The 14,724-nt window shown below is 39.0% G+C and overlaps 1 protein-coding gene across 1 annotated transcript; it reads right to left on the reverse strand.

Moving 5' to 3' along the window:
• Window positions 1-1,456: 1,456 nt before the first annotated feature.
• LOC124000431 (putative E3 ubiquitin-protein ligase UNKL) lies at window positions 1,457-14,518 on the reverse strand. The gene is given in 18 exon segments (XM_046306780.1): window positions 1,457-4,047; window positions 4,237-4,494; window positions 4,612-4,805; window positions 4,963-5,196; window positions 5,295-5,384; window positions 5,492-5,669; window positions 6,320-6,373; window positions 6,913-7,101; window positions 7,555-7,715; window positions 7,811-7,895; window positions 8,027-8,144; window positions 8,241-8,376; window positions 9,044-9,056; window positions 9,058-9,178; window positions 10,124-10,143; window positions 10,145-10,301; window positions 13,372-13,581; window positions 14,407-14,518. Coding segments are annotated over 18 exon segments (2,439 nt in total). The 5' UTR covers window positions 14,472-14,518; the 3' UTR covers window positions 1,457-3,891.
• Window positions 14,519-14,724: the final 206 nt, after the last annotated feature.

Below are 14,724 nucleotides of genomic sequence, written 5' to 3' on the forward strand. Positions count from 1 at the left end.
TTGTCATTGAACCATTGAAGAGAATGTTATACTAATTGTACATTTCAATACATATTTTTAAAGTAACTACAAGAACAAACTACCACACCACTTTGGTTCATTTGAGTCAAGTTCACATTAACTTAGTTGGCATGACAGGAAAAATACAAAAAACCTGTGATATTAAAAATTGGGGAGAGCATTTACTGTAGCCCAGTAGCTTTATTAGGATTCTCCAACCAATTTAAGAATCGAGACATTCTATAGCAGTACATTGATTGGCCTGTAACAATGTTTCAAAGATTCACAAAAGTACCCAAACTTGTGACTGACTAAAACAAAAATCAAAACATTTTAATCTAATGAGTCTTTGTTTAAGTGGTACTTTACTTGAACTATAACATTATAGAAGTTATAAACTTGGTATACCAAATGTTAGACGCCATAACACGTCTCTGAATGTTAGGTAACAAGAGTCATTGTTAGGACGCCATTTTGATAGAGATATATCTACACACACACACACACACATTGGGGATAACAAGTATTTGATAACCTGCAAAATCAGTGTTTCCTACTTACAAAGCATGTAGAGGTCTGGACTTTTTTTTATCATAGGTACACTTCAACTGTGAGAGACAGAATCTAAAATGAAAATCACATTGTATTGCATGGCATAAGTATTTGATCACCTACCAACCAGTAAGAATTCCAGCTCTCACAGACCTGTTAGTTTTTCTTTAAGAGGCCCCCCTGTTCTCCACTCATTACTTGTATTAGCTGCACCTATTTGAACTCGTTACCTGTAAAAAAGACACCGGTCCACACACTCAGACTCCAACCTCTCCACAATGGCCAAGACCAGAGAACTGTGTAAGGACATCAGGGATAAAAAAGTGTAGACCTGCACAAGGCTGGGATGGGCTACAGGACAATAGGCAAGCAGCTTGGTGAGAAGGAAACAACTGTTTGCACAATTATTCGAAAATGGAAGAAATTCAAGATAACGGTCAATCACCCTCAGTCTGGGGCTCCATGCAAGATCTCACCTCGTGGGGCATCAATGATCATGAGGAAGATGAGGGATCAGCCCAGAACCACACGGCAGGACCTGGTCAATGACCTGAAGAGAGCTAGGACCACAGTCTCAATGAAAATCATTAGTAACACACTACGCCATCATGGATTAAAATCCTGCAGCGCACGCAAGGTCCCCCTGCTCAAGCCAGTGCATGTCCAGGCCCGTCGCAAGTTTGCCAATGACCATCTGGATGATCCAGAGGAGGAATGGGAGAAGGTCATGTGGTCTGATGAGACAAAAATAGAGCTTTTTGGTCTAAACTCCACTCGCTGTGTTTATAGGTAGAAGGATGAGTACAACCCCAAGAACACCATCCCAACCGTGAAGCATGGAGGTGGAAGCATTCTTTGGGGATGCTTTTCTGCAAAGGGGACAGGACGACTGCACCGTATTGGAGGGGAGGGTGGATGGGGCCATGTATTGCAAGATCTTGGCCAACAACCTCCTTCCCTCAGTAAGAACATTGAAGATGGATCGTGACTGGGTCTTCCAGCATTACAACGACCCAAAACACACAGCCATGGCAACTCCAAAAAGGAGTGGCCCCGTAAGAAGCATCTCAAGGTCCTGGAGTGGCCTAGCCAGTCTCCAGACCTGAACTCAATAGAAAATCTTTGGAGGGAGCTGAAAGTCCGTATTGCCCAGCGACTGCCCCGAAACCTGAAGGATCTGGAGAAGGTCTGTATGGAGAAGTGGGCCAAAATCCCTGCTGCAGTGTGTGCAAACCTGGTCAAGAACTACAGGAAACATGTGATCTCTAATTGCAAACAAGTTTCTGTACCAAATATTAAGTTCTGCTTTTCTGATGTATCAAATACTTGTCATGCAATAAAATGCAAATTAATTACTTAATCATACAATGTGATTTTCTGTATTTTTGTTTTAGATTCGGTCTCTCACAGTTGAAGTGTACCCATGATAGAAATTAGACCTCTACATGCTTTGTAAGTGGGAAAACCTGCAAAATCAGCAGTATATCAAAATAATATGAGGAGAGCATCAAATACTTGTTCTCCCCACTGTGTGTGTGTGTGTGTATATAAGTAAAATGACGTACAGATGTCTGAACTGTATATGCACAATAACATTCAAGAATCTAAATTCATTACAACTACATGTATACATCTTTCAGCAGCAACAAAGCTTGCAAAAGTGAAGTGATCGACTCTACAGTATGCTAGACTGACAATACAAATATATCTGGCAGTGATCTAGATTTGTAGCTGGTTAACGTATGACAATTATAAGACATGCAATAAAATTGTTGCACCTGCCATTTTAACTTGATAAACATGAGGGATCACAATACCTTTTTTATTTTAGGAGAAACACAAGTTTTGTTTTTCTCTGAATTACCATCCATGTAAATGTAATCAATTGTATTTCTCAATTTTTCAAACTAAGTTACAAATCGTGTACCTGGGAATATATAAGGTTCTTTCTACTGAACATACTAATTGCTGCAAATATTAAAAGGACCAAGATATAGAGTGAGGAAAAATACATTTTGAACACAGTAGAAGGTCATTTCAATTAGATTAACCTAGCTAAGCACATTACACTGTCATATTTGAAAACACAACTTACAGGTTCAACACCAATGATGCACCTTACAACAAACACCAGTCTAAAATGTATAGCGGAGCCTGTTTATCTTGTTTACAAACAAGACCAGAGTTGTTTCCTTGCTTGCATACTCCCAAACACTAAATCAAAAATGGTCATTTGAAATTATACTGAAGCCGCATCAAAAAGCACCATTGCCTGTGTAGACAAGGAAAATATATTGTTTTATATGCGTGAAGTCAGGACACAGGCACTGACAAGATGTATATCTTCATACAACTATAATCTGAGGAAATACTTTGACATAGGATTGGGCAATACACATGATGCAAAGTAACAAAATTAAGTAGATATATGTGCAGAGGCTTTGACTACCTGTGTCTGCTTTTACAACAATCCTCTAAGAATCGATGGTCATGGTTATCATCTAAGGCAAGGCACTTGAGACTAGAGTAGAAGCCAAGTATCAGATAAGTTCTAGACATGTTTGAGAGCTAGTAGGAATCCTATCAAATTCACCATGTCAGACTTATGTACATCAAGACATGCTCCTCTAACAACTACATAATGAACAATTCAGTAATCACAAAGACACAGTAATTGATTTCCTAACTGCTTTAGCATAAATGTGCCTTACTGAGATTACAGCTGCTGGTTATGCCTAAAATGCATTCAAAAGTGTGTACTTTGACAGAAAGGTATAAATTAAAGAATGAAAAGTAGAAACTATTGTTTAGCACTTTTCTATGAAAACTAACAAGATATATAGAACTATACCATGATTTAACAATAGGAAACATGAAATATTCTAGTATGTTTCACAGTACACACAAAAGCGAGACACATTAGCATATTAAGAAAAAATATATATAAATCTAACAAAAACAGCTCAAAGCTAATTTCTAAAATACCCTTTAACAAATTCCCAGGTCAACAAAGTGCTTTACAAGAAATCAATCTTCACAAAGATGATCGCAAAACTAATAATAATGTTTGACTGATGTGTTTCAGTGATAAAGTCAAATTAGGCCCACTTGAAAAATGGATGCCCAAACTTTTTGGAAAATGTAAGTGATCCTTTACAATACAAAATAACATTACATTTAAGTACTTGATTTAACAAACACCATTTATGTAGTTCAAATTAAACTATTAATTGAATTACTATATGAAAGTGAAACAAAATGCTATTTATAAAATGTAAGCATGTATTAGTAGTTCTTCAAAGGGCAAATTCCTTAAGTAGTACCTTGAATAATTGTACATCACCACTTCAATATTTTTGTCTTACAGTATGGACATTCTGATTTACTAGGTGCACAGTTCTTACAAAGTACATAATGTTGGCAAGGCTGCAGGACTATGCAACGATCATGCGTTTGGCAAACTATACATTTCTTTGACTGAAGCTGATATAATACCTGTGTTGGGAAGAGAAGAGGTTGTATCAGAAACTACTCGCAACATAACTCAATACAATGATTCCTAGAAAGATCTTTAAAAAAATATATATATATTTTTTTTTATGCTTCACTAGGCTAAATAGTCTGCCATAATGTATATCCTGATCACTATAAATAACAATGTGCTTAGTATCTGGCCCGTCTTACCCCGTCTATAAGGTCTAGATCAGTGCGCAGCTGGCTCTGGATGGAGTGGAGCTTTGGTAGAGGGAGCTGGTCCAGGTCTCCATAGCTTCTAAGCAGGGGTGTGCCAGGGGAGCGACACAGCACGTCAAAGTCCCCCTGGAGCTCCTTCAGCTTGCGCTCCGTGTCCTCTCGCGTCTGCTCTGCCAGCTGCCGCTCCGCCTCGGCTGACTTTGCTTGTTCTTTTGCATCATGGGAGTCTTTCTGCCAGGCCTCACATGCCTGGAACAGACAGACATGTCAAATATATAATTGGTTTAACAAGGGTCGGGATGTATTGCTTACGGAGACAGTGCCTTTAGTTCATGTCATAGTTCTTGCATGGGTCTAGTGACTGACCTGCTTGACCTGGTGCCACGCGTCTTCCCATTGCTTGATCTTCCTCTTGGCCTCGTCCAGCTCCCTGAAGAGCCGGTTCAGATCAGCGCTGCTGCTCACAGTGGTGGAGCCCAGGCTGCTGAACACTGGTGATGGGCTGGGAGAGAAGTTGCCACTCACAAAGTCCCATATGCTGCTAGCTCCCCCATTCAAACCTATAAGGTGGATCAGGACAATTGTTTCATGTCAAAGCACAAAAACAAAAAAGTGTTGCATTTATAAAATTGTTGATGATGCCTCATAAGTAAAAGAATAATGCTTACTCTTGCATGTTTGTCAAGATTGCTAGTAAATATTATATTGTTAACTTACCCAGAGAGTTCTGAGAGGAGGTAGGTGTTCCCAGAAGGCCATGCTCAGGTTTGGTTAGCAGGCCCTGAGGTTGAGTCTGCTGTGGAGCCATTCCTGACAACAGGCACTGGGACAGGGACTGGGAGAGAGAGCTCAGAGGGGAGGCAGAGAGCGATGAGTTGGAATTCAATGAAGAAGACCGTGCAAAGGAGCCAGGAATGTTGACCGGAGCAGATCCTCCCAGCATCCTTTGACCTAGAGGGCAATGGGAAGCATAAATCAACTTCGCAATTTAAAATTATAGAACACACTTCAGTCAATTGTGTTCAATATTTCAAAAAAGGTTTGCTTACTTAAACCAAGACTGTTGTTTTCTTGCTCCTCAAACTCTTTATCAAGAGAGGCAACATTGATGTCACAAAAATTCAGGTCAAGTGCAGAACCTGAAAGAAAAGGCAAGTAACTTTTTTTTATTAGGAAAATAAGTATTCCTTGTATAAAGAGGTACATTCACCCCTCAAACAAGTTTGTACAATACAAGTACACTTACCTATAACTGACTCCACAGTATTGCTCCCAGGATAGAATGGGGTTGCTTTTGCATTCATTGTTGATAAGGTGGTGGGTGAGGAACTATCTGATCCAATACTAGAGGCCAGGCTAGATTCTATACTGGAGGTAATGCTGGATGCCAATGGGTTCATCCCAGAGAATACACTATTGTGTGTCTGTAAAAGAGGCGTACATAGCAAGGCATTGTTTCATTAATAGTGTCATTTTGAGCAATACTTAGCTTTACTACATTGGTGCTCGGTTAAGAGGACAAGCCACAGATACCGTGCCTGGTCATATGCTTTAGATGGGAGATCATGAATAGGCCTTTTTATCAAGTCGATTGGACGGATCCCAATGACTTTGAAATTATAACAGCAAAACCCCTTTGCCTCCACAGGAATACCTTTAAATAGAACATGTTCTACATATCACAAACAGTGTTTGCCACCTATGCTGAAAATAAACAGGGGAAAGTTCCTGCAATTCTACACATTTTGCCATGGCTTATGCTATCAGTGACTCAAACATGAACATATCAATGGGGGTCCCATGCCATTTTTGGAATTTTATACTCTCCCTGACTGTATAGTTTTTATTTTTGGTGATTATTAGTTCTCAAAGATGATCTTATTTAAAGAAATATATAGCTCCATTATCTTTTCTACATGCTTTATATCTGGTTTTGTCATTTAAGTTTACACTTAAAATGAAAATGATTCTCCATAAATCATATTTTTTGGACTGGCGATAAATTAATATAGGGGAAACACGGTCACTAGCCTCTAGAAATACAAAGGCAATGACAAATGCTTAAGTTATTCACCTGCTTGTCTTGGTCCATCATCTTTTGATCGATATGTCCCTTATAGTTCTTTATCTGAAAACAGACAGCACATTCACATGACCCAACACTTAAACCCAGCAATTGGCTGGGTCTTAGAAAGCCAACACCTTTCTTAAAAGTGAAGAAAATTCAGTTAATAAATCAGTCATCTGCAGCCCTATCAAAAAAGAGAAAATGTCATCACCACAACCCATTAAGACAGTCTAAAACTAAATAAGCAGACATTTGTTTTATAACTAATATATAACATGAATACAAGTCACATATCCAAACAATGTCTAATCTAGGTTCATAAAATGTTAAGCACAACACTGAATTTGACCTGGAATGGGTAGACTATTATTTATTTTTGCCTTGGTTGTTAATTTCAGTATTCACCAAGTCGTCACAAATTTATAGAAAATGACAACATAAAAAAAGTGACTGACAAATAATTGAATATAGAAATAAATCAAAATAATGGAAACTATGACCAAAGTGTATATAGCAGTGGGTCAGGCCCTACACTAAGCGGAGTACAGGGGTCTTCCCATAAGGACGGGGAAAGAGAGAGAGCAGTCTTATTGTAGTACCTGATCCTCGCGTTCAAAGCCCGGCGCTTTGGGATAGTTAGACGTCAGAGATGACACACTTGACGTGGTGGACTCTGAACATAAGCTACCATTAGTTAAGCATTTGGACCTGCCGATGGGTCCGATTGGGGACAATGAACTGTTGCTTCCTGAGCTTGGCGTTACAGTCGGACTATTAGAATATGAAACCTGAGGGAGAGAAGTACACATGATCTTAATAGGGTTTTAGAGCCAGCCAAACAAGCCCAGCTTTCCTAACGAGGCCAGAGAGCAGATGATAACTGAAGATGTTTAGATGGAATATTGGCTTCAGAGAAAATGACACTAAATTGTTAAAGTTTGGTTTCTGTTGAATCCTATATTAATTTGAATTACGCTGTATATTTCTTGGTGCACTAGTACTACCAGAAACAAAATGATGTTACAGACTAGTGAAATACAAGGCAAGTACAGAAAACAGAAGAACGGAAACATAAAATGACAAGAATATACAAAACAAAGGTGTAACAAATAAGGAAAGTTAACAGCTTAAATGTCTTTTCAGGGTCTAATCTATAGACGGCATGTTTTTCATTCAAACTGAGATGCCTTTGTAAAAGACAGTGGAGAGAAGCAGAGAGGGAGTAGTAACAGATCACATACATTCCCCACTTGGCCGTTGTTGATGCTGCTGATGGAGTGTGCACTGCTGCCCCACTCGCTGACCGGACACTCTGAATACTGCTGAGAGCCCAGCTTGGCCTGGGAGCCCGACTGCATCGCTGTTAGCAACAAGTTCATGGTCTCTTCCGTGGAGGGAATTCCTGAAAAAATACACAATCACAGACAGGAGGTTTTAAGTTTGAGAAGTTGCCAAAAAGCAAGACAGCGTTGCCTTATTTTGAGGAGCTTCACTTACTTTCTACATGCGCAAACGCACAGAATGGCCCTCTAGGACAATAACCAGTTTGCCTCATGTCATTGCATTTGGTGGATTTGTAGATCTGAAGTGAGAAAGACAGGTTCTCTGCTCATAACTGTGGCATTTTTCCAAAACAAGGTTTGACAGATTCCCCATTGCAAGAGACAAAATGTGCTAAGCATTTATAAAAAAAGTGTCAAATGTCCCACTTACCTCTGGGTGGAACTGCTGTTCAGTGCGTGAGTGACAGTATTGACAGCCGTCTCCGCTGTCACACTTCGATGGCTCGCCCCACTCATCCCCATGTTTCACATTGGGACACGGAGTTGACCTGACACATCATTCAAGAGGTTAACTACATATTACAGAATTATTACACAGTTGTCAAATGCATTCTCTTTGTTGTTAGACAGTCCTAATCTCCTACCTGTATTTGAACTTGCGTGGATTTCGTCTTCTGTCTCTACTATTGTGGTAGTGAGGGCAGGCATAGCCCTGTCTGCATAGGCGTGGAGGCTTGGTGCACTGCTCTGTTTTGTAGTTCGCTAAAACAAAATTGGTGTCTGGAAGGAAAGCACACAATGAGTATGTTGCATGTACACAACAAACAATTATTGTGGATAGTCAGATTAATATAATCTCGATTTTAAAAATGTACATGCTTTTCAAGAAAGAGTTCCCTAATAATCCTGTTTACATGGACATCTGAAATCAGGTTACCTGACGGGACTTTGATGAATGCAGAATTTTTTTTTTTTTTAAAAATATATATACAAGTAAATGCTCTACCAGCGAAAACATTTCGATTCTTAGTCCAGACAAAGTTTGTATGTGAAAACTATTTTTAATATGCATACTCACTCACTTCACTCGACAAAAGTAGGAAGCTTGTGCACACCTCTGAAATCTGATTAAAGCATTTACATGTCCTAATAATGAGAACGAGTGCACCAAAATAAAGGTGTTTTAATCGGCGTATGCTTACTTCCATTATGATCTTACACCAATTAAGATAAGCAGAGTAAGGTGTTAATATGACTAATGCCATACTCTGCAATAATCAGTTTAATATTGATTTATTAATGTGCATATAAATATACTCAGTGTAAGACATTCTGTTATTGACCTAATGCCAAAATATAACACAACAGGTCAAGGAAATCCAATCAATAGAAAAATAATGTGGCACTGGGTGACACTGCCACTAGATTCAATGTGTCTGCTGCTCACCTTGCCACCGGGGGGTCCTCTGTAAGAGTCTTCTCTATCATGGCTTGGCTGGCCAGTACTCCAGGCTGTAGATCAGGGATACCCTCTCCAGATCCCAACTGGCCATTCTGGAGGGCTTCCTGTGCCTGGATCTCTCTGTGCACATGAAGAAGATCAGTGAGAGAGCTACTACACAAAACAAACAAAAAAGAGGAAGAGACAAATGTAGAATATTCAGGTAATACCTTGCTCTTAGACTTGTTCTGCTCAACAGTTGCTAGGCAACGCTTGAGCGTGCCTCTGATACCACATTTAGTGTCGTTTTTGTTGAATTAATTCAAGCTCCCATTCCTTAATGTGATGTCGGACAGGGTATTGCTATTTTCCAGTGACGGGTATTTAAAATGTGAACACATGATTCATAGTAAAATAGCAAATGTATGTTATGCTTAAGTCCATTGCTTGCATTATACAGATATTGGCCTACTTTTTGTATCCATCTCTGAGATGTGGGGGATATTACTTCAAACATACCACTGAATCTTTCATCCCATTAAAGAAATAACAATAACACTTTAATTTAACACTAATTGTTTGCACAGTATATGGTACTCAACAAAACCAACATCAACCCTGGCAATAAGTACACTATGACCGATGTCAATGAAGATAAAATTGTGGTTTCATCTGCTCTTAGCCCCAGCCAATTTGAGAGGCATCAGGCAGACTAATTGAGCTAAGAAAATAGATGAACACGCTTCATTCTCCCACTGCCATGTATAGGCATGTACTGGAGTGGATACAGACTATTATCACTTCAGCGGACACAGCTAGACGTACGAAGTTGAATCAAAGTAACACTAACAATGGTAGAGAAGGGGTTGACAGCTTCAAAAATATAGTCTACGGGTAAATTTAAGAACTTCATTAAAACTATGATGTACGAATGGAATCAGTTGGTACATTTTGTCAGTGGATGGTTAGACCTTGCATGATTTATCGTTGTGTAGTCAGCTAACTGGCTTAACAAGCCTATTCACATGTTTGTTGATGGTATGACACCTTGAGAACAGAGTTGTTACTAAAGGCATGATAGATCACCTGATATCGTAGACAGGGGGGGCGGAGATCATGTGGGCCATGGGCAAAGGCGCAGTGTAGGCCGTTCTTCACGCAGTGTCCGCGGGCATCAGTTTCATGGATACAGGTACCAGTCTTGTAATAGCGAAGATGGTACTTGCGCTCTGTGTCACCAGTGGTCCGGTGCAAATAAGGACAGCTAGACAGGAAAAGAAGCGATGATTAGACAAATGCAGACTTCCTTGTTAAAATTATCAGGATTGGATGTGACAGAGATACAATCTGCATTAAAAAAAAAAAAAAAATGTAAAAAAATTGCTCTATCCTATGTTTCTAGAATTCTATGCTGTGCTTATCCTAAGAAGTCATTCCACAGATTTTAATTGAAAGGAAACAGACCGAGGCTAAAGGAATGAGTTACAGAGCATAATGAGAGATATCAGTCTTCCTCCCTGTATTAGTGGCAACCGTTCTTCTTGGTGCTTAATATGCACATCAGACAAACAAAAATGTTGCCAATGCCCACAGTGGGAGTCAGAGGAATGCAACGCCTTTTATAGATACAGCGCTCTCACAGGCTTTGATGTATGGTGAGGAATTGAACAGAAATAATACATCGCTATGAATGTGCTCAAATTCACATTGAAAACAAATAATTTCCTCAAATACAGCAAAAAGCTTCTTACTCCGCAGCAGTAACCATGGCAACGGATGTGATGTCACGAGAAGAGAGCAGCCACTGGTAGAATGAGGAATAGAGAGTGCAAGTGCTCGCTTTCAGGCAGAGTTTAAATATTGTATATATATGTATATTGTATAGAACTTTCAATATAACACCAGGTTGAATTGAGGAACATCGTTTACTTTCTGCTGTGAAATTCCAAATACACTGATATAGGAAACTGGAACTCAACCTCTCAATGATAAACCACTATAAAGTATTCAGTATGCTACACATTTGCCACAAATACTTTTATCACAGCTAGTCTCTACCTCTAGATATGACTAAAATGTGGATCTGACCAACACACTTTAACCAGACCTGTGCCATTCATGATTGTCATTTAACTAGTGAGTGAGACGTCTCGAGTTACTCAATTTCTTTATGGTGCTCCGACACAAATAGGCCCAAATTATAGAAGTGGCTTGAATATCACGTTTCAGAGCTGTTCTTCTTAATGTTGAACAGCATCTTTCTCAAGATATAATCTAGAACATCTATCCTGTCTTATTAAATAGGCTACGGTTATTAGCTGTATAGCTTGCTTCCTTTCAGTGAACCTTTAATTCTGTTAATTTTGTAGGGAGACTTGTAAAATCCCCAATCAACACATCTGGTGGCCGGTAGCCTAGCGGTTAGAGCATTGGACTAGTAAGTGAAAGGTTGCAAGAACAAATCCCTGAGCTGACAAGGTAAAAATCTGTCGTTCTGACCCTGAACAAGGCAGTTAACCCACTGTTCCTAGGCCATCATTGAAAATAAGAATTTGACTTGCCTAGTTAAATAAAATAAAAATATTAACATTTCCATTTTAACTGATAGGGCTGTCAGTAAGTATAGTAACAAGCACCAATGCTCCAGTAGGCCAAGCATGGGCATTTTGTAATATTACTCAGGACAGGTTAGTAGAGCTGGGAAATGCCTGGGACTTCACAATTCTATTTCAATACATAAGTGCTGATACAATAAGAATTGCAATTGGCTCCCTATTCAAAAAGAAGATAGCTTGTTCTCTATGAAGGAAAAATACTGGAGATTTGGTGTAGGTACTGGCAACTATAGCATAAATAATATATTGTGAATAGGATATATCGTCAAAAATAATATCCTGATATGTAGGTTCCCCCTTCACTACAGGGTAGCATTCTGTTTTGTGTGTGTTTTTTTCTACAATAACCCTGTGACTTTGTTACACCTGGTAACTGAATACTGTAGCTTTTATTTTAGGTAGATGCAGATGAACTGCTAATTTATTAATTTAATTCATGCTTCCTTTGGTGTCTATCCGCACCACCACACGCCTTCTCATATGTAATCTCAAGTGGCAAAGTGTATCTGCCCAACCTGACACGCTATATCATGTCACAAATATTTTAGGCTATTACCATTTGTTTATGCTATTTATCATGATTGGTAAAGACACAATATGTAGGCTCATAAGGCCTATTCTTTGTTACTTTCATTTTCAGTAGATTGATGTCACACCAGTAACGAAAACTACAGTTCTAAGAATGAGCTGAAGTGGCATACCCCAAACATTCAAAATATGTTCCTCTGATTAAGTGAAATTAGCTGATGCTTTGAGGGTTGGGCCTAAAAATGCTGCAGTAGCCATAAAATAATAGAGCAAGAATATTATATATATATATATATATATATATATATATAAGACTTGCATACTCCATTTCTACCCCTCAGTATCTCTATTAATTACCATAAAATAGTAGTTATGCTTAGGCTGAGCTGATACTTGAATTGTACTTGCATGAAACCACACAGAAAAGTATCAATTCATGCTTCTTAGGATTCAATTAACATAATGACATAAGTGCAGGTGGTAAAAACCAGACACGTCCATGTATTAAGTACTTTTGACAACATTAAGGATACAAATACAAAGCAGAAACTCGTTCAAAGCGACCTCATTTTCAACGGACTCGTGAACAATAAACATTGCTTGTTCGACCAATGGGAGAAGGCTATGTGCAAAGGCGGTTCAATCATGAGCAAGAAAACAGGGGGTGTGTTCATCGTTTCCTCGCAAACTGGAGGAAGAAGCTCAACCCCACTCTGCAGCTCAAAACAGACGTGTCCAGCGAGAATTACAAAAAAAACATCCATGAAATGACAATGAATGTGGTTGAATCATTAAATTGGTTCCGCATGATTGAGAACGTCTGTCGTCCCACTCCGGGGCCATAGGAGGCCATGCGGATCGACATTAGCTCGAACAATAGACAAGTCAACAACACCATGTTCAAGCTAGGTCATCACCAAGCTCGTAGTGAGAGCTGAATTCTGTGCAACGAGAATCATTCATTTCAGGAATTCGCATTAATCTGACTTCCTACTGAAACAATGCAGCATCCATAAAATATTAGCAACACCGTTATAAGTATACTCACTAAACTGGCAACCTGCACAAATTGAGTTAATTCTCAACCGGAATGAACAACAGCCACAACATTGGTAAGCATGATACAGTAGCAACAATCTAACCAGACAACAATAATTCACAGAAGAAAATAAATTGAAGCTTCACACTTACTCCTCTCCATCTGGGCAAATGCCCGTTGTCTCGTCATATTTTGTGCAATAAACGTCAGGGCTGTAGTTAAAAGTTCCATCTCTTCTTCTAATCGGTCGTCGTCGCCTCTGGTTTAGGAAATGCCAATGAAAACATGTAAAAGGTCTATGTTGTGTGCACTTGTGCTGCAAGAAGAGAGGGCACTGTTCGGTCCTAAACTCCTTCAAATATCTGCGAAATGGAAAGACAAAGGCGGTGTTAATGAAAGACACCACCTGACATCGTGTAAAAAAGTATCGGAGTCCAAAGCTCAAGGGAAATATCACATTAACCTTGATATAAATATTACAGTTTCGCTATTTGAAATTTAAAGTAAACAATATATATACTAAAAGGTAAGGAGATAAACGTTTACACCATCTACAACGAATATTTGATTGACACTAGCTAGTTATGTAGCTGAATTTTACAATCACTCGAACTGATAAAACTACTTGGTAGTGATAGCTAGAGTAGTTATCTACCTTGACCATTCACATACAATCCACGCAAGATTTTCGACGTTGCATTCTATCAAACAACCAGAACGTACGTCAAAACATATGCGTAGACAGACAGCAAATAAGGCCGAGGTGGAAAGAGGAAAAGGATAACACTGCTGGCTGGCAAACCATTCAACTTCGCTAACGTTACCCAGTCCACGCTAGCACGTTGACTGGCTAGCTAACGTTAACCACCAACCAAGTTCCTGCGAATTCCGCTTTTTAATGTTACGCCTCTTTTTTATGTGGAACATTTTCACGGTCACACAATACAATTATACACACGTAGTTGTTAAAATGCAGTTACTGTATCAATTTGAATATGTATCTAGCAAGATAGCGCTAGGCTAACTGCGTGCATTGGGAAGATTTTACAAAAGGAAAAGCACCATGTTTTACTGCACTACGAGTGAAGAAATATCAAGCAGTCCAACTATAAAACAATATTCTGTACATAAAAGATGCACGATATTTTAAGGAATAAGCCTGTCCATTTAACGTTTGCTTTACTTACGTATAGTGGGTTGGTTTCTCGGTTTGAGGAGAAGCGTTCGCCGCCGTTTTCGAAACCGACGGCATTTTCAGTCAAAACAATGAAACGCGCCTGCGCGAACTGTTCAGTTTCGTTCCATTTGCGTACGGAGTGAGATTTGTTTCTTTATTCTGTAAATGTGTCTACCACGATCCGTGCGTATATTCAACATAACTCACAAATACAACTTTGATGTGTGAATATATTAAAATAAAACTATAGTCCAGAAATATGTATATACATTTTACAAATTAAACCATAATCTGTGAAACTGTATAAATATTTCACAAATATTAACCA

Source organism: Oncorhynchus gorbuscha, linkage group LG16 (assembly GCF_021184085.1).
Source record: "Oncorhynchus gorbuscha isolate QuinsamMale2020 ecotype Even-year linkage group LG16, OgorEven_v1.0, whole genome shotgun sequence".
In the NCBI taxonomy this organism is placed as follows: domain Eukaryota; kingdom Metazoa; phylum Chordata; class Actinopteri; order Salmoniformes; family Salmonidae; genus Oncorhynchus; species Oncorhynchus gorbuscha.